The following is a 24679-nucleotide window of genomic DNA, read 5'->3' as shown; positions in this document are numbered from 1 at the left end:
CGAGAAGCCACCAGAACTATCACTCTGATTTGTGTTTGCGCCTCCTCCCTGTGGTCTGCAAGTAAAGCGAAGATTAGAGTTCTCAAGAAAAACGTCATACTTTTTTTAGATATGGCAAGATGTACTGTTCCTGAGCGAACTTGGCAGACATCTAATAAAAACTTTTATATTTTCACAAGAAAATGCAAGTTACTGTTTTTTTGAGATGAGTCACTAATTAGGGATAAAATATGTTATTTTAGATACTTCATTGGCTGTTTCAAAATAGTGCTATTTCAACTTGTGATTTTTGATAAATTATTTGTTTTATCTATAAATATGTAAAAATATTTAAATAGAATTGAGGTTTGCTTCCACACTTAATTAAAAAAACACTTTTTTTATAATTTGAGACTGAGTTTTTGGTACTTCACACTTGTAGTATTGTTCTCCAACCCCCTGAGGGCCAGGATCAGTTTCCCCATTGACTGAAAGCCATAAACTGAAAAACCAGGTTCAGTTTAACAGACCAAGACTTTTATTGCCCGGCAAGCAATGGAGATGAGAGAATCCATGTTAAAAACAAAACACCTCCCCGAGCTTCAGAAGGGCTCCCCATGTATCTAGGGAATTGGTGCATCATGAATTCAGGGCGGAGTCTGTACCACACATAAGGGCCCCTCTCGCACACCTCCCTTTCCCACCACAGGGCACTCAGTTGCCACCTCAGAGGTAACCATTTGTGTCCAGCTCTGTGGCTACTGCCCTCCTATCTCACATTCCTGAGGAAAGGCACAACTTTGTATAAATACTCTGTCTCACAGTTCCATTTTCTTAAATTGAGAAAAGGTGTATTAAAGCAAGATTAAATTCACTTTTTCATTTTAAAAAAGTGAAAATACGAAGTCTTAGATTAATTATTATTTTTACTTAGTCCAATATATTAGACCATTGAGATTGTTAATTTCCCTTGTTCTGAGGGAAATGCTAACTTAAACTCTTGGTATTGTATATAAAATCCCCTGGGCCCGGCACTTTCCTGCTGAAAATCCTTCTTCAGGTTCTCACTATTTGCATGGTAAAAACTATATCCTCCCCATGTCCTCAAGGCGTCAATCCTATGCCCTGCTTTTGCCTACTAGTATCGTTCTAACCTCATTGTAGGGTAAGGAAAAATGTCAGGCTTTTCTGCCCTCCCGCCATCAGGATAGATGACGGATCCCTGCGGTCCTGAATGCATGCCTGACGGCGGGCACCTGGAGTAGGGTGTGGGCATAGGTAGATGGGATTCACCTGGGCTGAGACTGTGCTTTTAAGGGCAGCATCATGGGGACACCAGCAGAAGCCGAGAAGCAGCAGAACGAACGGAAGAGCAAAGAAGCAGAGAGAAGGCCGGAGAGCCCAGATAGAGTGAAGACTTGCTGGGAGCTGGGAGGCCTGCCAGCCTCCCAGCCCCCCAGCACCCTACCTGCTGTGTACCTGGTAAACCCCAATAAAAACCTGCAAAAAGCCACTGAGGACTCTGACTCCTCCTTTACCCGGTCTGCTGGGTCATAGAAAACCTGCTCTGGGGTCTTCCTGTCCCTGCACACATGTTGTACTCTAACCATGCTGACCTTCCCATTCCTCAAGGATCTGGTTTCCTTTTCTTTCTTTGCAGGTAAAGACACCTAAATCCCTAAATATTTTGTGTCTTCTCCGAGTGCAATAGTGTAATCTCCATAAAAAGGAGAGGCTCAATGTTGCCCATCCCACCTGCCGAAAGGTGGAGCTAAGTGGGAAGGAGGAACTATGAGCCCTGGGAGATGAGGCTTGGAGGAGGCACCTGGAACAGAGAGATGTGGAAGAAAGAGGCCTGACTTGCTTCTTGGCTTTAGACTTGCACCGGGGACTTGAGGGGACACAGAAAGGGAGACACACAGAGTCAAGATGCACAGAGATACTTGGAAGAGACTGGGTAAGAAACCCTGGGGATGCTCACAATGGCAGCTGTTTTCTTGATTTGTACTTTCTTTTTGTCCCAGACTTGCCTGCCCCTCTGCCCTTTTCCTATGGTTCCCTGCCAGAAGATGCCTTAGACCGGTGGCAGGCTTTCGGGCCAACCCTGTTTAGCTGGGCATTTAACAATGAGGGGGTGGGTAATTTTGGGTGTTTTATTGGGAAACACCCTTCTTTTCTCTCTGCATGCTATTAAGATTCAATCTATGAATCTTACTGCCATCTTTATGTGGTGGATGGCAGAACCTCTTTATAGCATGCAGGCTTGGCATCGCTTGCATAAGTACCTCAGTTTCCTAATTTGTATATAATAATAGTATACACCTCCAAATGTTCTAAGGATTAAATGTGTTATTGCATGTAAACTGCTTAGAATTATACTTGGCATATAGTAAGTGTTCAATACATTTTGACTATTCAGAAATCTTTTTAAAATTGACTACAGAGAGCGAGAAGCTAGAGGCAGGAGAATGTGCCTAATCCTACTCTCCTGTACTCTGTCATGTGCTCTGATGTTAGGGTTCTGAAATCACAATCTCTGTGGCAGCTCACTTTCCATTACTCTCTGCCAGCAGACTGGGAGGAGGAGGGGGAAGAGACTCTGTCCTGCTTGCCGGCTACTCCTCAGTGTTGTTCGGTGACCCTTAACCCTCACATGATCGTTGGAATCAGGGTCTAGCTTTTCTTCTGTGTTTCCCAAACAAACTCCATTGAGCCCCCCTTCGAAGCACCAGCTGGGCTTCCCCGGTGGCGCAGCGGTTGAGCTCTGGGTTGCAAATCTTCCTGTAGCCTCTGCGGCACCGGTTCAATCCCTGGCTGCTCCCCGGCCACCGGAGGAGGGTCCCACATGGCCGCAGACCTCTCCTGCCGCCCGCTGCTCCCCTCAGCAGTGTACCTCGGTCTTTCTGCCTGCTCTGCTCCCCGCTCTGACTCTGGTGAATTCTCTCACCCTCCCGCACTTCTGACTGTACCCAGTGCTTGAATGAATGAATGAATGAATGAATGAATAAATCTTTAAAAAAAAAAAAAAGGAAGCACCAGCAGTAACCAAGTGGATTCTGCCCTCAAAGGTACAGCTCAGCCCCTGGAAAGCCACACCTCAAAACATCTAAACTATGATGCACACCCCAGCCGACCCCTTTTTATTTCCCTGGTCCCCAGGTAGCTGCTTCCTGCACTTGCCTCTGTGTTGTCAGTATGTTCCCCTTTCTCAAAAATATTAGTTTGTGTTTAGTCAATGCCCAATTAGAAAAATACAAAACTAGTGTGTTTTCTGGTTCTCTCATTGGACCCCGCAGTGTAAGTGAATTGGTTTGGCTTTCACACTGCCGGCCTCTGTGGCGATCACCTGCAGCTTTGATTGTGCTAATGCAGGAGGCGCGTGGGCGCGGGGCACGCGTGCCTGATGGTGGACACCTGGAGTGATGCGTGGGGACGTGTAAGTGGGCACACCCGGGCCTGGCTGCGGCTCTAAGGGCGGCGTCACCCAGGGCGGTGACTGTGGAGAAAGGCACGAGAGGACAAGTGGCAGCTGTGGGAGGGAGAGACCATGAAAGGCGATGCCAGCGAAATCCTGGAGGAAAGAGCATATAGAGATTAGCAGGGGGCCCAAGCTGCCATCTCCCTGCAAAATTTATTCAAGAAAGTAAAGCTTTTTTTTAGAAGAAAGAGAACAAAAGCAAAGACTCCAAGGCAGTGCCGCCAAGGAGGGGCAAAAGACACTGTGTGGACCCATGTCTGGAGGACATTTAAACCGTTTTTTCTCTATTCTAAAATCTCGTCACCCTCTTTGTGATCGGCCCTCTCAGCGGCTGTACGCCCCTGGGCAGCTGTGTCCAGCTCTACAGCTCTTAGGCTTTCTTTCAATGCCCCTGTCGAAAGCCTCTTAAAATTTACTCTCATTAGCCTGAAAATTTACTGCTCTCATTTAGCTGTCCTGGATTTCTCTGTCCTTACCTCAGGAGCTTTAACTCTCCCAAAGTCCCTGCCTGCAGTCCCTGAAGTTGCCTATTTAACCCTAACTTGCCCTAGGACTCGTTGACACACATAGAATGTTAGAGATAAGCTTTTAGTAATGGTCTAGGCAAGATGTAATGAAGACAGAAATAAGACAGTGACTGTGACATAGAAGAGATCCCGCAGGCCCCAGTCACTAACTGAATGTGGGATAACAGGAGAGACGGTCCAGGACGAACCCAAAGAATGAGGGGGCAGCATTGCTGTTCTGACAAGAACACAGTCCGGAGACACTAGGCGATGTGTTCAGTGGTTGGGACCTACTGAGTCTGAGGTGCTTGCAGGTTATCCATGGAAAAGTCTAGAAGGCAGCTGGAAAGGGTCAGGGCCTGGGGGCAGTCATCTGCACAAATGAATGAGGGTGTGACAGGAGAGTTAGGAAAATGAGGTGAAAATGAGGAGTTGCTGTAGGGGCAGGAATGGACCACAGTGCAGGTTTTCTGATCCAGCAGACCAGGTAAAGGAGGAGTCAGAGTCCTCAGTGGTTTTTTTGCAGGTCTTTTATTGGGATTTAACAGGTTCATGGCATGCAGGGGTGCTGGGGGGCCAGGAGGCTGGCAGGCCTCCCAGCCCCCAGCAAATCCGCACGCTCTCTGGGCTCTCTGGCCTTCTCTGCTTCTGCTTCTTTGCTTCTCTCTTGGCTTCTCTTCAGCTTCTGCTGGCATCCCCCCGTGACGCCGCCCTTAAAAGCCCAGTCTCAGCCCAGGTGAATCCCATCTACCTATGCCCACACCCTATTCCAGGTGCCCGCCATCAGGCATGCGTTCAGGACCGCAAGGATCCATCATCTATCCTGATGGCGGGAGGGCAGAAAAGCCTGACATTTTCTTTACCCTACAGTTGTCCTGCTGAAATGGGAAGATCACTTCCCAAAAGAGATGAAAGCCAAGGCAAGCAGATAAAAAAGTGGAAAAGGAGAACGCAAACACCTTTTAGAACAGGTGTTTGTATTTATCATATTTAGGGAGAGCGAGGGAGGGGTGCGGGAGGAGGGTGGGTAGGAGACAGTGTCGTAGAATTCAAGGAGAAGATTTTATTTCAAAAAGGTAGCAGTTAGTGACCAGGCACTAAGGAGAGCTTGAGCAGAATATGGAGGGAGGGAGGAAAGAGCACAGAGTTTGTGGTTAGGAGGCGGGGATGAGACACGCAGGACTGAATGGAATCTGCCATAGAGTTTGGCTGCTGGGAGGGGGAAGAGGGCAGGAGCATGAGTGGGTCACAGCTGGGTTTGGCTTTGTTTTGTTTTAAATCCAAGGCAAATCCAGTCATGGTTGTTGGGGCCAGGGGGATGCGACTATTATACTATCTTGTCATAACTTCAGCCTTTCCCCCTAAATATCTGTATATATTGAAGACAGCACATTTGAGTCACTTTCACAGACACTAGGCAAAATCCTGGAGCTGCTCCCTGTCACTTGGATGGACAGAATGGACACCGAACAGTGAGAAGTGGAATATTTTGGATACAGCACATTCAATATTTCAGATGCATGTTAGCCAAGGGAGTTACTGTGATGATCTCAGGTAGGGTAAGCGAAATAGGTCAGGCTTTTACGCAGCTGGCCTCTGTGGCTATCACATGCAGCCTTGAATGCAGAAAGCGCTTGGGCGCATGGGCTCGGGGGGTGCATGCCTGATGGTGGACACCTGGAGTATGGGAGGAGCAGGCGTGAGTGGGCACACCTGAGCCTGGAGGCTGAGGCTGTACGGTGGTGTCACTCAGGAAAAAAAATGGCTTTGGTGGTTGGCAGTAAGAGGACGAATGACTACAGAAGCCGGACCACAAGACAACACCAGAGAGAGTCCAAAGAGAAATAGTAAAGATTTACCAGGGACTCGGAGGCCTGCCAGCTTCCCGACGCCCCAGCCTCCTTGCCTTGTCAGCCTGTGGGATTGCTTGCCCCACAGCAATTGGCGTAGAAAGAACATTAAAGTCTGAAAAAGCCAGTGAGAGCTCCAGGACTCCCCTTTTTGTCTATCTGAATCAATAGACAACATGTCCTGCGCTTGCTGGCACTACAATATTTATCCCCCAAACCTTAATGGCTCCACATAAGGTTTAGTTCTCTTTTCTGCAATCCATTAGCTGTTAATTGGTGTTCTTCCACACAGAGGCCACACTCCTTCCCAATTAGTGGCTCCACTATTTCCTAAGGCCTCTGCGTCCTTTTGCATCTACAGACATCGAGGGTAATGGAGACCCACCTCAGTCTGGAAGGCCAGACCCTTGTAGCAGTCAATGGCAGGGGAGCCTCGGAAATGTAGTAGCACAGGGAGATTGCCAAACCACAACAAGGTTCTTTCCAGGTTTTGTTTTTACCCTTCTAAGCTCCTTCACTCCAGTATATAATAATTTCTTCTTTCAAATACAAGCAGAATTTACATATAGTCTGACCTATCCTCTCTCCCACTTCACTTACACAACAAATGTTTATTAAATGCCTACTATTTGTCAAGCACTGTGAATTCAAGCATGTCGCATTTTAACAAGGAGGCAGATGGGAATTCAAGATTTCAATGCAATGAGGCAAGTGCTATGTTAATTATATAATGGCCATGGGAACACAGATGGGGATGAATTCAATTTAGGTAATTCATGAAAGTTTTGCAGAGGAGATGGTGTTTGACCTGAGACTTGGACTTGAGTCCTCAGCACACTAGGCTAAGGAGTTGGATTAGAGGGCAAAGTTGGATTGCAGATATTCAGACAAAAAGAACAGCAGTAGCAACATCACGGGGAGGTGTGGGTAGGTGGAGAGCTGCAAGTCTTTGAGTATGGCTGGAGCTTCTACTGAAGTGATTGTCTAAAACTAAAGTGAAGGAGTAAGCCCGGTCAGTTTGTGAAAGTCCTTTATATGACATATAGTTATTGGCTGAGTTATGTCCCAACCTCCCCCACCCCAAATTTATACGTTGAAGGCCTAAACCCCAGTACTTCAGAATGTCACTGTATTTGGAGATAGGGTCTTTATAGAAATAATTAAGGTAAAAATGAGGTCATTTGGGTGATCCCTAACCCAATTTGGCTTGTGTCCTAAGGCAAAATGAGGACACAGGTACACACAGAGGGAAGATAGTATAAAGACTTGGAGATGAAAGCCACCTGCAAACCAAGAGGCCTCAGAAGAAATCAGCTCTCCTGACCTTTGTCACCAGTTCCATGGTATTTTGTTATAGATGCCCTAGCCTGCTAATACACAGACCAAAGATTTGGAAGGAGGAGATGGTTTAGGAGTATTTTGGAGTCGAATCAGGGCAGCTTGGCAAATGAGCACGTTTTTAGCTTCTGTCCCCGGGTGGATAATGGTTTGGCTAGAACTATGAAGGGCCGCAGTGGAGGAGAGGATCATGTCCTGTCCTCATGTCACATGTGGGACTTAGCCCTCTGCAAGCCTGAGAGTTCCTAGCATAAGGAACTTCCCAGCAAAGAGCCAAGGTAGTAGGTTGCAGTTAAAACTTGCAGGTCAAGAGGGACTTGCTTTAGTTAATTCAGCTTATCAATTGGCATTAATTAACTATACCCTTAATAGTGATGGGATCTCAAATATAGCGCTGCCAAAAAAATTACAAATTAAAAATATACTGGTCTATGCTTCATTCCCCCAGAGAATGTACAATGTGCAGCGTTTCCATCCTCAGGCAGTTTTGGTGGAACTCAGTGGCTGGATTACCCCAGCTGGAGTCTGGACAAGTGGAAAAATGCACAATCTCTGCCAGCTGTTTTTTCTCTTCTGGACCATTCTATTAATACTGACCGAATACAAGAAATGATCAGATGTAATTGCATTTTGAGCACACACAAAAAAAAAAAAGATAAATAAGGACTGAAGTCAGCACACAGAGTCTTGTCCATGATAGCACATAAGCAATGCTTGTGAATGAACAAATGCTCGTTTTTAAAGAAAACCTTCCTGGGTACGCTGGAACTAAACATGGTTTAGTGTTTCATCATTTTTATCAATAGATTTTCATTTGCTTTCATTTATTCCAAATAACTCAGAATTGCATGGTGGTGGGAGAAATGCTGTGGTTGTTAAAAGTGGGAACCCAAGAAAACACACATTCGAGTTGCTGAGAACTTGCTGAGGAAGCAGAGAAAGACATTTTTAATTGGCCACATTTCATTTGTGAGACTGGCAATTTGATGGAGGAAAAGTTCTAAGAAAATTGCTACACCCTAGGGAATTGTCTTAGAATAAAAGAAAATCATCCTGTCGTTTATACCACAGAAGCAAGCTCCACATTTTGTTGCCATTTCTGAGTTTTCCCAAAATGTGTGATACTGTCAAGCCCAGCATAGAACAAAAGGATCGACTCTTCAGCAGTTTTATTAGTTTTGATGTTAAGTTTAAAATAGTCTCTCAAGTTGTCTCTGTCCTCCTGGACGCCTGCCTTCTTCTCCCTTAACAGGAACTAGAAGGGAGCTCAGCTGACAAGTTCCAGAAGACTTTTCTTTTTGCCTGGTGTTTCCTCCTCCTCACCCCTTCCCCAATTGACATAAAAATTCATTCCATCTTGGGCCTCCCCAGTGGCGCAGCGGTTGAGCGCTGGGTTGCGAAGCTGCCCGCGGCCTCTGCGGCGCCGGTTCGATCCCCAGCTGCTCCCCGGCCACCAGAGGAGGGTCCCACATGGCCGCAGACCTCTCCTGCCGCCCGCTGCTCCCCCCAGCAGTGTACTTCGGTCCTTCTGCCTGCTCTGCTCCCCGCTCTGGCTCTGGTGAATCCTCTCACCCTCCCACACTTCTGACTGTACCCAGTGCTTGTATAAACAAACAAATAAATAAAACATGCCTCTAAAAAAAAAAACCTATAAAAAAAAATTCATTCCATCTTCTGCCACACTTATTTTTGAACCAGCTCTATTTTTTTAAACAATATCCCTCTATTTGAACGAAAAGATCCAGAGATAGACTAGTTATCACCGACACATTTATTTATTGTCTCGCCCCCCACCCCGCCAGGTATGGTGAATAATGAAGCTTGTGTTACAAATTAGGCTTTTAATCATTTTCTTCCAAAGGTCTCTTCAAACTTAGGGCAAAACAATCATCACTTCTAAAGAGGAATAATGTCCACAGACAAATGAGAAGCTGTTTGGGGGAAAGGTTTCCCCAAATCTGGGCAGGATTACCACGCAAGTGCCTCAGGTTGTTGAAAGATCCAGAAATGGTGTTTTTTTCACTCTTTCTTTTCTGGTTGTTGTGTAAGACCTCCAAACCCAATACCAGTAGGCCCAAAATTTTTGGCATAGCAAACTGTGAATGAGAAGGTGAGAATGGGTGGTTAGTGCAATTATCTCAGTTCCTTCTGCCTGCAGTCCCTCCACCTGCAAGAAGCATCCTTTTGACAAATTTATTCATAGGTTAGTCTTTAAGTATGTGAAACTATTTTATTTAGGTCTACCCAGAACACTTGTTTATACCTTTTTTTGCACTGCATCAAGTGCAAGTGCGTTCAGAGACATGTTCTCATTTGAGTGGCCATAATCTGGCCCCTGATCATCTGCCCTGCCTTGCTGCCTCTTGCCTCCTGCTTCGACCTCCCTCCCTCTATTCCAGGACAGTTCCTGGAAAAACCAAGAGGTCTCAGCTTTGGTGTATGGGCACTCACTGCTCCCCATTCTTGGGATGTCCCCCTTCAAACCTGTATTTGCCCCTCAAAACCCAGAGGAAACCTGTCTGCTAAGGAGACTTCTCTTACACCCCAAGCTGACCACTTTGCCTCTTTGTATGCTTCTTATTGCATCTGGCCCTCTGTTATCACTTGAAAATGCTATTAAGGGTGCACATGCTGATCTCAGTGCTAGCTGCATTTTAGGCCTCTGAATGTTGAGGACCATCCATCGCCTGGAGAAGGCAGCCCATCAGACAGTGTCTTACTTCCCATCCTGTCTCATGGGAAAAGCTTTGCCAACTTACCCCCCCCCCTTTTTTTTTAAGTATTTAAAAATTTTTATGTGCAAAGAACTAGGATTGTTTCTGCTGTAAGGTAGGTGTCTTGGGATGACCCATTCAAGGAAGGTCACTTAGGCCAAGTGAACTCCACGAGACAGTTTAACGAAGCTTCTGTCCTTTGAGTACTGACGGAATCACTGGCGGCAGATATTGAGGCCATATTGTATTTCTGGATTAGACTAAGCAGGAGCAAGAATCCTGGCTGAGTTTTCTCAGATAGCTCCAGTGGAGCTGCTGATGACCCATCACACCCTCACACAAATAACGAGGCAAAATCCTAGGGGATGTTTTCACCCTTTTCCTTGGGCGGGGAGCTCTGCTATGACCATCACATAGATGAGGAGACTGAAGCCAGAGAAAGACAGGGACTTTCTGGTGCTCTGCCAGACAGTGACAAAGTAGGGTCCCTGGCCCAGGGCTCCAGCCCACCTGCCCAAGCATCAGGTGGCTCCCCCAGCACCTGGCTTACACCCTCTCGCTGACTCAGACACCTGGAGGTTGTGAGGAGGCTGAAAGTTGAAGGCCACTGTTTCCATAGAACTCTCTACAATGTGACTTGGTGCCAGGTAGCAGTGGCTCAGAGAAGAGCACCTTCGTGGAGGGGCAGATATGTTGGGGGGTGGCCCCCTCATCTCACATCCTGGCACAATTATTATCATTGTAACATTGGTTTACAACACTGGATATGCTTTAGGGGATAGGCTTACACTTCCTCAGATGGATGTCACCACACACCACACCCACCACCAAAGCACCCCATTCCTTTATCACAGGCCATTGGGCCCCCTCACCCCGAAACCTACAGTCTGGGTAAGTAATGTCCTCTCTCTTGCCCCTCTCGCATGGTTCCTGTCACCCCACCCCAACACGTCATTGGATATCTTGAGACACCATCATTAGGTGTAAGGGAAGGGGGTAACCTAGTGAGGAACAGAATAGGCCTAGGGAAGGCTCTTAAGTTCAGGACATATTGCCTTGACCCAAACGCATCCCTTCCTCTGCATGTAGTCAGGAAGGAGCTGAGCCTCAGCTACATCTCCACAGACAAAGGAACACAAGACAGCCAGTGACGGAGCTGTGAGGGCCAGGAGGAAAGCCTGCTGTCAGTTCTGTCCCTGTGATCACTGAGTGATGTGCGGCATCAGGGACAGATATGCCAGGAGGGATGGAAGGAGAGAGCAACGGAGGGAGGGAAGAGGGTGGGGAAGAGGGGTGAAAGGAAAAGGGAGGAGGGAGACAAAGATATGTCTTAAAAAGGTCAAAAGATGCTAAACTGAGTTCATCCTCCCCCAGTCAGCCTGATTTGCTGTCCAGGTGGACGACATATTTTGGGGTGATATTTTGGGGGTCTAGGATGCTGTTTGTCCAGGCCTGAGGCCTCCTCTAGGACCAAAGTCAGAACTCTGCTTCCTCCTCATCCTCTTCTCCCCCCAGGCACCCAGCTGCTCCTGAGCCTCTCTAAGCATGGGCCAGGGCTCCCACGGAAGAGGAGGCCTGGGTCAGGCAAATGATCTCTTTCCTTAGGGGGTTTTGGACCCCATTCTGACAGCCCAGACCTGCTCAGGCTGAGTCACCTGCCTCCTGGCAGACGCCAGCTTCTCTCCGGGGACTCAGCTTCCCCTCCAAGGACGCTCCTTGGGAAAAGATCTCCAGGGAGTCTCTGGAACCACTCACCTTTGCAATAAAGTTCCCCATCTTTGTCAGTGACGTTTGTGGATTCTAGACTCTTCCCACAGATGGCACAGCGGAAGCAGGTCTTGTGCCACGGCTGAGGGTCCAGGGAGAGCAGAGGGTCACAGAGTTAATGCAGTGAATGGCACATTAAGTCCCCTCTGAGAGGCAGCACATATAGGGACGCCACCATCTTAATATTAAAGTACCTAATTGGCCTCCAGAAAAATTTTTCTGGCCATCTAGAAAAAATGAGATGCTGTGGACCTGGCCAGCAGTTCTCAGAACCCATAAAAATAAAGTTATCATTGTCATTGCCATATTATCCCTTTGGAACAGACTAAATGGAAAAGAGCCTCCCTTTTCTGAGGACCAAGAAATAAGCCAGGGAGGGGAGAACTTAGACTTGGAGCAGTAGGTAAATTTTATACCAAATATAAAGTTGAAGAACAAAAAAAATGCAGAAATAAGGCAAGTATCCAGGCAGTTCACTTAATACTAACTCTCTGTTTTTTTTGTTTGTTTGTTTTGTTTTGTTTTGTTTTGTTTGTTTTTTCTCTGCGTGTTTCTGATGGGAGAGAGCCGCCTGGCTTGGATCTCACATGAGACCCTGCCTTGTCCCCACAGCCTGCGTACCAGGCCCAGCAGTAAGGTTCTCATATATCTTCGAATGCCCTGCCCTGTGGAGATGGCCCTAGAATTTAAAGCAGTCTCTCCATGGCCCTTCCCCCTACCTTGCTTTCTTTCATCAGGCCCAATCCTGTGCTGAACACCCTGGCTTCAGGCCTGAAACAGAGCTCAATGAGCAAGTGTGCATTTCTGTCTCTTTCAATGACTGTCCCAAGACAGGACATTTGTGAGTGAGGCTGCTTCTCTCTGCTGCTTGTCTAACCATCACTTGTGCCAGCAGGAGGCTGAGTTACACAGTGGTGATGGCTTCCCAGAGCTGACACCTTTCTGGGAGGATGAGGAAACCGAGGGCAGGGGGCTTGTACACCTTTGCATCTCTAGAGCTTCTGCCTGAGTGCCTTCTCCTTCCTGGGCTAGCCTGCATCAAATTGCAGCAGTTCTGTTTCCAAGGGCACCCCAGGGTGATGGTCAAAGCCCGGGAAAGGGATGAAGAGGGCAATCCTAAAGTAGGTCCTGGCAGCTAAAGAGAAAGGTGGGTCTGGCCCCACCCACCCACAGTTCCTACTTTCTTCTCATTCCTCCCGACTGATCCCATGAAGGTGAGCACATTCTGTGGAGCTCACACAAGTCCTCACCTTGCCGCCTCCCATCACCTTCTCAGCAGCGTAGACGGACTTCCCGCATCGGGGGCACTTCTCGGATTCTCCCAACTTGGAGAATTTGGAAGGGGTGCTGGAGGTGGCCGAGCGTGCCACCTTTGGGGACCTAGTGAAAATAGACAATCAAGTCAAACCTTTGGACTCCCTTTGCAAATAAGACTAGCTGTGTGACGTTGAGTGAGTTACATAACTCCTCTGTGCCTCTTACTCCTCATCTGGAAAATGAGGAGGGTTTAGTTGCCAGGGTTAAGTGAGGCAATGTGAACCAAGCACTCAGAATGGTGCCTGCTGGCATGTAGTGAGGGCTTATGAACACCAGCTGTAACTGGTTTAAACCTTTCCTTTCTGTTGTGAAACACTTAGCAAATGTCCTGTGTGTGTTAGCCTGCGTTGTTGTGTTGCTATGTTGTGATCCTTTGTACAGCTTCCTCCAAAGCATCTTGATGCCCACTGTCTGCTCTCCGAAGTGAATTGTGGAAATGATATTAGAGGACAAGATGGGATCTTGACAGTTGATTCAAACAAATCACAGTCCAGCAAGGATGTGTTTGTTGTTCCTATTCAAGCTGTCATCCCGCATCTACAGGCTGCCTGTCCTCTTTACAGCAATGTCCACAAGCCCTTGTGTCCCCATAGCCTGTGGTGTTTTCTTGCACAAATGCCCCTTAGAGATATTGCAGATTCAGTTCCAGACCTCCACAAGGAAGCAAGTATCACAAGAAAGCAAGTCACGCGAAAATGCTTGTTTCCCAGTGCACATAAAAATCAGGTTTAAATTGTACTCTAGTTTAATAGGCACATAATAGCATTAGGACTTGAAAAACAATGTGCATATCTTAGTATATAAATAGTCATGCTAAAAAAATACTATCATAGCCTTCAGCGAGTTGTCCCGGGAGGGCCTTGAAAACAGAGCAATATCTACGGGGCACAATAAAGTGGTGCACGACCAATGGCTCTGCCTGTACATTCTAGCCTCCGAGTCTCACCATGACCCTCCAAGCAGACAGGGTGCCTTGGAGGAGAGGATCAGAGAGGTAATGGCCCAAGGTCAGGCAGCTCTTACTGGTGGAGCTGGGGTGAACCCCAGAGCTCTTCCCATGTTCTTCCTTGTGCAGCCTCACAAGAAAGCCCTAAATGAGCTTTGGGTAATACTTGGCAGGGAATTGCTTGCTACCATCTTTCTTCTTTGAACAGTCTCCAGTTGGGGTTGATTATTGAGAAAAATTAGAATGACTAATCACACCACTATTCCAGGCTCTCCTATGAATCACACTCTTTGGAAGCAACCAGATGACTCTTCAGATGGTCTGCACTGGGGTGACCCTCCATGAACACTGCTCGGTCAGTTTGGGTCTCTGCCCAGTCCCACAGCACTGCCGAGCCTGGGTACCAGCTGGCCAGATTGCAGCTGCAGGCCCCACGTTGTCAATCTGGACTCAGCTGTGGGCTAGAGGTCAGTGTGATCACCAAGAAATTGGACTTTGGGGAGCAGCCTGGTGGGTGGAGGTGGCACAGGCTGGGCTCCTGGCTTCCCTAGGGTAATGTTGGGGGACACTCAGCACTGTATTGGCAACAAGCAGCGGAAAGACCCACAGGACAGTCACAATTGATTTTTTACCCCTGAGGCATCGCCCACCCCCACGCCTCCACTCCCCCTACGATGCAGACATGAGTCATTTAACAACCCAAAGGAAGAAATCTCTTGTGACAAGTACACAGTGAACAGCCACTGCTTCCTTGCCATATTTATGTGATTTACACAGAAACGCTCAAAGGGGAAGAAAAGAGACTCCTCGCAGTTTTGCAAAGGTCAAACAATGGAACATCTGTACATCCTGAGTTTTCTCTTGACATGCAAACCATGAGCCATGGTGTAAAAGTAATTGCCCTTTAGAAAGGCAGATAATTTAAAGAGAGTCCTGGGAGAACTGACACATTGTTAAAACTTGGTCAGACTGAGTATTCCTATTGTTGGCAAGTCAACAATGGAGTCCATTCTCTCACTTCCAGAAAATGTTGCTATGGGAACATAATAAACTGTCCTCATAAGGGGGCTGTAGAGGGCCAGTGGGGAGGGGTAGTACTCACTGTTGGAACTGGAGGCCCAGGTGCTCCCCTGTGTCAGTACTGAGGCAGCCGGCACCTTGTCCGTACCCTATGCCCTTGGGGCCATACTTGCGCCCGTAGCAGACCTTACAGTAGATCTCTGACTCGTGAGCAGCCACTGTGGTGCTGTCCAGAGCCTTCCTGCAGGCCACTGTCGAGGAAAGGGAGGTTAGGGGGCTAGGGGTAGGGGAGGATTCCTCCTCACTTCAGAGCCTGCACCTTCAGAGCCATGCCCGAGGCCCAGACACACAGCACCAGAGGCTTTCCTGCCCAGGATACAACTTTGACCCCTGACCAGAACATCTGGCCTGAGTCATGGGGTCCAAGACAGTCCTGACTTTCCAGATGAGGAGACTGGGGCACCGAAAAGGGAAGTAATGGGTTCAAAGGTAGCCAGCTGGAAGGCTGAATATGTGCACCCTGAATTCTGAATGTCTCAACCCAAATTCCTGTGTGTGTGTGTGTGTGTGTGTAGGGGGTAGGATTGGAGAAGATCTTTTTTAATTATAATTATCAGAACAAGATTTAAACAGTTTCTTTACTTATGGCCTATAAAAGCCATGGTGATGTTCAAGGAGACAATTATCGCTGAGGCTAATTTGGGTCCATTTCTGGAAACAGGAGAGGTGGGTCAGGGGTAGACCTGTTCTCATAGACTAGTCTTATATTGGTTAAAGCCCCCTGGCTCCTTGCATTATCTAATTTAAATCGTTCCAAGAAATACAAAATATATAAGGCAAATCTCCATCTTTCCAAAGAGAAGGTTTATAGAAGATTTTTTTTTTTTGCCGATTTGAAAAAATGAACTTTTAGAGATATAAGTGAAAATGTCAAATGTCTAATTATAATATTTCATTTATAGTAGAAATCAATAATATATCAATTTGGAGATGTTTTCTAATCTCACACATATTCAGGCCCCAATTGTATACAAATTCTCTCTTTGCATCTTCACCCTCAGCATCTCCCTCATGCCCAGCACCTGTTTGTGAGCGGCTGACCCTGCCTGTCATGAGACCAGGCAAGTCTTGTGATCATAATATAGAAAGCGTGCTTCCAGCCACGCCCCTTCATGACCACTCGAGAAACACACTGCTCATGACCCTATCCAACCTATGAGTTCTAAGGAAAATATCAAAGAGTTCAAAGGGAAGACCACCAAGTGCTCAGATCCCTCTTCCCATGGCTCGATTGAAAAGGGCATCTGCCTAGAAAGACTCCTTTTATTCTAGAACACTTCCCTCACACTTCCTATCCTCACTCAGATATCAAAGTTGATCAAAAGAAAAGGGAGTACTAGAAGGTTGGATTTCCACATCAAGAACCCTACCGTGTGCAATAGGTATAACAATCTCCACTGTGTTTGTGGGGAAATTGAGGCTTGATGGCAAAATAACTTGCTCAAGGTCACAGTTAGTAAAAGCAGAATCCAGACTCAAACCTAGTACTCTTTACTCCAGCTGCAGTGTCCTTTCCAGTATTCCTCGCTCCCACTCTTTTTAAAGAATAATAACTGTTTTTGGACAAGAGCCAGAGCACATGGCATAAGCCCTCTTTAGCAGGAACTTCTGGATAATTGTAATAATGATGATGAATCTGATGGATGTGTATGATGACTTAAAAGTAATTGCCCGTCATTAAGATCCAAAGCATTAGTAAATCCACCAACCCAATCACTCAGTGTTTCCTCCTGTTCTTCGATGATAATTATGTTTGCTGTGGGAGGTAAGGGATAATGAAAACTCCTGCAGCAGATAAAATATTACTATTTCTAGCAGCTTAAGGATGGTGTGTCTTCCTGCCTTAACAGATGGAGCCCAACCTTTCAAGTTCTTTATCAGACAGTTTGGGTTAATGGGATGCCTTGTGGCCCTCCAGGATTAAGGGGCGGGAGGGGGATCCTTGGGGTCAGGGCCTGTCAAATGTCCAGCACAGTCATTCCTGAAGTCAAACTCACTGGAGGGAACCAAAGAAGCTAAGTGGCCCAAACAGACTCCTCCCAAAACAGGACCAGGAATAGAAACGAGAATGCAGTGGTGTCAAAGAGACTGGACTGGGAATCTGAAGGTACTGGTTCTACACTTTGCTCTGCTGCACACACTTGGGAGAGGAGAAATAGTTTTCTGAGTCATGAGTTGGGCAGAGCAGACTTCCAGATGAGCTACAGGATCTGAAAGATCCACCAGTTTTGTGAATCTGTGTCCAGCAGGTGATGGTCAAGATTCCCTTGTCAAATTATCGGTGCCTGGACTCCCAAACACTTCCCTTTCTGAATCTTACAGAATTTGCATGCATTGCTCCCCACCAGGCACAGGCTCTGTCTTAGGAAATAGCAGTCACAGCTGACTTGAGCAACAACTGGCCAGTGAGAGCAACACATGGAGCCAAATGCATCCTGGCTCCAGATAAGTGAGGGTTTCATTCTCTGCCAAGTCACACTTTGTAAATGTCGCCACTGGGTCAAGGTTTTCAGCACTAAGAACTGGGGTGGGGGGGGCGGGGGTGGAAGAGTGGGGGGAGTGGGCAGTCCAGCTTGTTCTGACTTTGAGCTGCAGGGTAAAGGCCTCTGAGCTGGACACATGGTTGAAGAAAGTTGCTCAGAAGAGCATTATCCCTTCTCTAGGTGGGGCCCCAAAGCTCTATTTCTAACAGGTTCCCAGGTGATGCATCAAACTGCTGCCTGGGACCATACTTTGAGTGGCACAGATAGACAGTTTCTGTGGCTAGCTGTGAACTTTGAAATGCCCTCGGGATGCTGGAGGGCCCTCTTGGCATTCCCCCAACTCACTACAGTGGAAGCAGGTCTTGTGGAAACTCCTTCCATTGCACTGGATTTCTTCCGCGTGGTAGACGGTCTTGTCGCAAGCTCCGCATTTTGCTCCTCCACCCAAGTTTGGCATCGTGAAGCCTCTCTGATCAAGGTCAAGTCTAGCAGGACATAAAGCAAATACCCTAAATTTAGGTGAGCTCAGGAGGGCACCAATCCCAAGTAGTGCAGGGGTTCCAGCTCCAGTGTGTTGGTGGTTCATCCATTCATTCACTCATTCATTCAATGAATTGTTACTGTGTAGAAGTCATTGAATAAGCTCACACACTCATAGCTCTGAGCAGGTCACTTTGCCACTTGGGACTCAGTTTCTTCCACTTCTGTAAAATTTTGATAGCACCTGCTATTATGTACCTTATAGGATTCTTGGGAGGAATGGATAAGCTGATTTTGTGTATATAGAATTATATACAAATATTAAGTATTATTATTATTTTCCACTTTGGGTCTTAAAAATTATTCTGTCAGAAATGGGAATACTCTATGAAAATGGTGTTATCTCCTTATCTAACTAACTGCTTTTCAAATCACCTTGAATCTTGCTAATAGGCATATTCTGGCTTGGTAGGAGTGGGGAGAGATTGGAAATTCTGCATTTCTAACAGATTCCAGGCGATGCTGATGCTTCTAATAGTGGACCCCCTTTGGGAAGCAAAACCTTACTAAACTTGCTGATAAAAATATATATAAAATCTATACAGATGTGTTTTTCCTGTCCATTCATTCGTTTTCAAGAAATATTGAATTTCTTGAATTAACTTGGCCCTTCACTAGACCTGCAGTCTGGAAGCCCACCTTTGGAACCACCCACACCTTGCTATGTGCAAGCAATGAACTGCCTGGCTTCCACTTTGTCTGTTCCCCACCTATACTATGAATAGTCGTGTTTGCACATGCCACTTCTCAGTGCTGGATAGAGGACCATATGGCACAGTGTATAGGAAGGTCTATAACAGAACTCCCAGTGCCAGGTGTGACTACAGGAGCCAGTTGATGTTGGTGCTGCATATCTTCCTATATCCTTTGAGCTCATTTGATTGCTCCAGATCACCCTGGTCTCCTCACTAGAGAATTACGTATAGTATAGATACTAGACAAGGAGGGACATCAAAAACATTTTTTCCTCTTTCTTACTGTGTCTGTGTTTAAGTTGAATTCAGTTTTCAATTTTCTCAGAACAGAATTAAAATAAATGATCAGCATGGTATTGGAACAAGAACAGACATACAGACCAATGGAATCGAATAGAAAATCCAGAAATAAACCCACAGATTTATGGTCAACTAATCTTTGACAAAGGAGCAAAGACTATGCATTGGAGCAAAGAAAGTTTGTTCAATAAATGGTGCTGGGAAAACTGGGTCGCTACATGCAAAAGAATGAAGCTTGACCACCACCTCACACCATACACAAAAATCAACTCAAAATGGATTAAAGAACTAGACATAAGACCTGAAACCATAAAATATATAGAAGGAAATAAAGGCGAAACACTACGTGATTTGCACATCAAAGACATCTTTACAGACACATCACCCAAAGCAGTGATAGTGAAGGCAAAGATAAACAGCTGGGACTATATCAAATTAAAGAGCTTTTGCACAGCAAAAGAGACAATAACAAAAACAAAGAGAAACCCCACCAACTGGGAGAACATTTTTGCACCCAACACTAATGATAAAGGACTGATCACAAAAATCTGCAAAGAGCTGATGAGACTCAACAACAACAAAGAAAATAATCCAGTCAAAAAATGGGCAGAAGAGCTTAAAAGAAACTTCTCTGAAGAGGAAATGCAAATGGCCAACAGGCATATGAAAAAATGTTCAACATCACTTGTCATCAGGGAAATGCAAATCAAAACTACCATGAGATACCATCTTACACCAGTGAGAATGGCACATATTAAAAAAACTAGCAACAACAAATGTTGGCGAGGGTGTGGAGAAAAAGGAACTCTTCTGCACTGTTGGTGGGAGTGCAAACTGGTCCAACCACTGTGGAAAGCTGTGTGGAGATTTCTGGACCTACTAAACATAGAGCTTCCATATGACCCAGCAATTCCACTCCTAGGTATTTACCCAAAGGACACAGAAACATCAATTCCAAAGAACACCTGCACCCCTATGTTTATAGCAGCACTGTTTACAATAGCTAAGCTTTGGAAACAACCCAAATGCCCAAAAATAGATGACTGGATCAAGAAGATGTGGTACATATATACCATGGAATATTACTCAGCATTCAAAAAAGATAAACACATGCAATTTGCTGCAACATGGATGGCGCTGGAAGGGATCATGCTCAGCGAAATAAGCCAAAAAGAAAAAGAAAAATACCGGATGGTCTCACTCATAGCAGGAATCTAGAAAACTTAAATAAGGGACCAGGAAAATGAATAACTATAAGAAAGTGAAAATCAAAATCAACAAAAAACTATGAACCAGAGACACTTTTAGGCGTGCGGGGGCGGGAGGGGAGGGATTGGGGTCAGAATGGGGGGCTGCAATTGTATGGGGAATATAACAATAAAATTTATAAAAAAAAAATAAAATAAATAAAATAAAATAAAATAAATGATCAATACTCAGTGAAATCCAGCCAGCCCCAGTGGTGCTGATTTTTCACTGGAATCTCTTTGGTTTCTAAGAAGCCTGCTGTGTTAAATTGTTATTGACACCAGGCCATTGACATCAGGCTATTCTAAGTGGCTGCTTCTGACCTACTCTTTGCCTTCTGGGAAGCTGGCCACCTTCTTATGATAGTTGGGATTAACACTAAACCTGTTTGAGTCAACTGGTCCAGAGTGCGTTTCCCAGACTCACAACAAAGAAAGTTCTTGCTAAGAAACAGAAGGTAAATAGCAAACAGGCCACTGAACTCAACACTAGAACCACAAGGGGACATGTCTCTAAATGTCTCTTCAAAGAAATTTTCCCACTTACAGAAACAACAAGGTTAGCCAGGAACAACTTCTCATAGCAGCAGATGCTTCTTTTTATTCAGTAAAATTGTAGAAACTGACTTTTTAAAAAGGAAACATTCAGTGCTCCTATATTATACTTTCAGCTGCTTAGTAGAATGAAGAGGAATGAATTCTGAATTGAAAGGCTTGGGATCAAGTCTGCATTCATTCATTCATAGTGCAGTTACTACCTACCTCTCTGGTGTGAGCACTGCTCTAGGTACTTGGTGAGGGTTCTGGGGGAGAAAAATTTATGGAAATGAGTAATTTCTGTCCCTTAGCAGTGAGAAGCTCACTTTCTAGTGGGGTAGGTGGGGACCAGCATATTCTGTGAGAAGAGGTATGCGGATTCAGAGGGAAATGGTTACCCATGGGGTAACTGGGGGAGAAAGCAGTGAGTTGTATTTTTTTCTTTTATAAAATATTCATTGTAAAAAAATTATACTGTCCAAATTTAGTAGAACATTCTCAATGCTTAATATCTGTAAAAAATCTGAACATAACAGACCAGAGTTAACAGATGAACTTTCATAGCTGCTGTCTCACATACAAGTGATAAAGTTGTCCAAAAGGTACCCAGAGCCAATCAATAATAAAATTCACCCGCTGACTCTCACAGTTCAGTTTCCTCTAAGTAGAACCTAAAGTTAAGGAAGCAGGAATGGTGCTTCCCCAGGGACAGGATGATGAGGCCGTGTTTATACAAGTCATATGCTCAACACACAGATGACATCAAAGCAAATGGGGTTTTCAAAGAGTGAGTAGAATTCACCAGAGAAGTGGGGAGAGGACATTGAAAAAAGAGCACCCGAAAGGCATGGATGATTTGATATCCCTTAGAAGAGCCCAGGTTACTCCATTTAAAATTTTAGGACTTTCAGGGTTGGAATAGATTTTCAAGATTGACCAATTCCCTCATTTACAAACAAGGTAAAGCATAAAGTGTAAACATATGGGAATTTTTTTCTTAACTAACTTCCTTTTCTAAGATTCATCTTTTTCTGATTAACGATGATACTTTCTCTGTAAAATAATACACTCATAATTTTGCCCATGATATTTTGATTCTGAGTTTCAACATAATATAAAATAGAGGCAAATTGTAACATACATCCAGGAATGTGGCAGTGACACTTGTGAAAATAATGATGTGGAAATTTTCAAGGAAAACAGCCCTAGGTCAAATTTCTCATTTTAAATCTTCAATGAAGATTTCATTGTGATGTCCTGCAAGTTTATGGGGGAGAGATATGCCTCTTGGGGGGGGGGGTGTCTGTGTGTGTGTGTGTGTGTGTGTGTGTGTGTGTGTATTCAGCAGTTACCTAGACAACATGATACTTTTCTAAGTGAGGATAAGATTACAGATAATAATACTTTCTTCATGGGGCAACACATCCCAGCACAGGTGTTTTTAAGTGATCATTAATATCTGACATGCATATATCAGGACTTGAAACCCAAAATAGAAATTCATGGGCATTATATTAGACAGTGCTCAGTTCCATTTCTAAAGATAGAAATGCAGCCATGGAGGCTAAACACAGAACATGTCTCTGACTTCCTCCAATGCACGAAGGCTAAAAGACAAGGGTGCTGTAAAAAATCCTGACTTGGAAGTTCTAATCTTGATCTCGTGACCTTGAACTTGGGTGAAAATGGCAAAAATATTATCTTCTGCACTTTCCTCCCAAAACTCTTGTGAAAATCATGTAAATAGGGTGGAATTTAAAGCAGAAGAGAGAAGTTATTCAAATAAAAGGCATAGCTTTCCATCTTGTTTAAAGAGCACTGACTTTCTAATTAAGTCACTGTGATTTGAAAGCACATTTAGGTCCTGGCTCACACACGTAACCTTCTCAGCTCCCGCATTGTTTTGGAATTCCTGTGTCTCAACACTCCCCTAGCCAGGCTTGGAATGTGAGTTGACGCTGGTAAGATACTAAAGGATGGCCACTTGTTTATCAGTGTTGCCTGGTAGAGGCATGGGTCACTGAAGGTGGGACGCCAAATATAGGCTTGCTGGTCACTCAGCCCCATTTGTCACCTGTGTCACACCATCACCACGCCACCTGGCTCTACTCCCTGGGCCAGTCCCGGAGATGCTTGTGTTGTCAGATGAAGTCGTGGGTCAGGATTAAAACAGGCGACAGTCTGGGACTTATGAGGGTAGATAGAACGCAAGCTCCATTATAGTGAGTTCACTGCTGGCTCACTACAGTTATTGAGAGGAGGGGCTTTACCCTGTTAGAAACCCCGGCCCCACTGAAAGATGACCTGTGTAGACTTCTGAACAACAATCTGTAGAAGAGATAATATGGGAAATGTGCTGAAGTGGGGGCTGGGGAAACCACTGACTCAGACCCAAGAGGCCGTAGTTCTAGTGCACTTCCCTCCTCAGAAATGTGAGGTTTGGAACAACCATTCAAGCTCTCTGAACTTCATTCTCCCTTATCTGTTTCACTATAGCTGGGAGAATCGTGGCAATTCAAGTACATCAAATCACTCTGTAGAATGTAGAGCAAAATGAAACATAAATATAAATTAGCTCTGCAGCAACCCCTTAGATATGTATTCGTATTTTTAAATGAAAAACCATATTGTTTATCTCAGGCACATTCTTCCTCATCTAACACTTTTTCTTTTTTAAACTACCAATGTAGGGCTTGCGTTGATATCTTGTGCGAAAGTGGGTGAGGTAGTTTAGTAACGATTCTGTTTCTCCTTTGTAGGAGTCCATTTAAAAATCTGGGTGGGTGGGGGGCCGCCCCAGGTGGCGCAGCGGTTGAGCGCTGGGCTGCGAGGCTGCCCACAGGCTCTACAGGGCCTGTTAGTTCCCTGGCCGCCGGCGAGGGTCCCACAAAAAAAAAAAAAAAAAATCTGGGTGGGTGGGGACCTTAAGCCAGAGGGTGAGAGCAGAAGACCTCAGAGACAGCTGTTTTTATCTCAGTGCTGGTTCACACAGTCCTCTTACTAATTCCACATAATGAGTTAAATTGTCTACACTGGTGGAGGTAAAGATTTGGCATCCCAGGAACACATGTATGGAAGGTAGGTTCTAATCATTCCTAATAAAGCAGTATTATTACTGAAGCTAAGAGTCTCGAGCACAGCCCGTGGGTCAGGCACTTAACTTCAAGTTAAGTACGATTATAGAATATCCACTCAAGATGAGGAAATGGAGTCTTAGAGAAATTACATTGCCTGGCATGCAGCTAGTATCTGTCATGCAGAATAGAACTTAGGTATCTCTGACTCCAGAACCACTCTGGTTCTCAAAAGTCCCAGACTGTCCCCTGAACAATAAATTGCCACTCTTTATTGTTCATGCTACATAGTTGCTTTCCATATACTATTTGTAATGTGTTGTAAAAAAAAAAAAAAAATTGGGTCCTGCAGAACCAATCTTGTTTTACCCATTTTGCAGGTAGGAAAACTGAGACTCAGTACTTTAGTAGCTTGTATGAGGTCAGTGTAAGTGGCAGAGCTGAAATACAAACCCTTGTTAAGCAGGCTCTATATGGCACATCCCTGCTTACAATGCACTGAGAAGGGGCTTGGGTCAGCCCCTCCCCCAATCATACGTCCCAGCTGATGAGAACTGAGGATTGATGGATCCATTTTCTTTCCATGGGACAGGAAGGGTGCTCATGGGTGGGAGCAATGGGGAGACAGAATTCAAGTCAGTAAAGAAAAGGACTTTCTAAGAGTCCATGCTATTCAAATACAGAAAGGGCTTCCTTGAGGCTGGAGAGTTCTCACTATTGATTTGAGCTTGGCTGGCTGGATGGTCAAGTACTGAAATATCTAGTGAAACCCCTTCAAGGGTCCTTTGAGCCTGAAGCCAGAAGCAGGAATCTGAGTGGGGACTGGTG

General features: G+C 45.4%; 1 protein-coding gene across 1 annotated transcript; it reads right to left on the bottom strand.

Moving 5' to 3' along the window:
- Nucleotides 1-8921: 8921 nt before the first annotated feature.
- CSRP3 (cysteine and glycine rich protein 3) lies at nt 8922-17915 on the bottom strand (the record flags this gene model as incomplete). The annotated part of the gene is made up of 5 exons (XM_084239556.1): nt 8922-9247; nt 11621-11714; nt 12883-13012; nt 14998-15166; nt 17804-17915. The coding sequence occupies 5 exons, from the start codon at nt 17913-17915 to the stop codon at nt 9171-9173; spliced, it is 582 nt and encodes a 193-aa protein (XP_084095682.1). The 3' UTR covers nt 8922-9170.
- Between the last annotated feature and the right edge of the window lie 6764 nt (nt 17916-24679).

The sequence above is a fragment of the Talpa europaea genome, assembly GCF_964194135.1.
Source record: "Talpa europaea genome assembly, chromosome: 1".
Classification (NCBI taxonomy): domain Eukaryota; kingdom Metazoa; phylum Chordata; class Mammalia; order Eulipotyphla; family Talpidae; genus Talpa; species Talpa europaea.
This window is presented reverse-complemented; position numbering and strand designations above follow the sequence as displayed.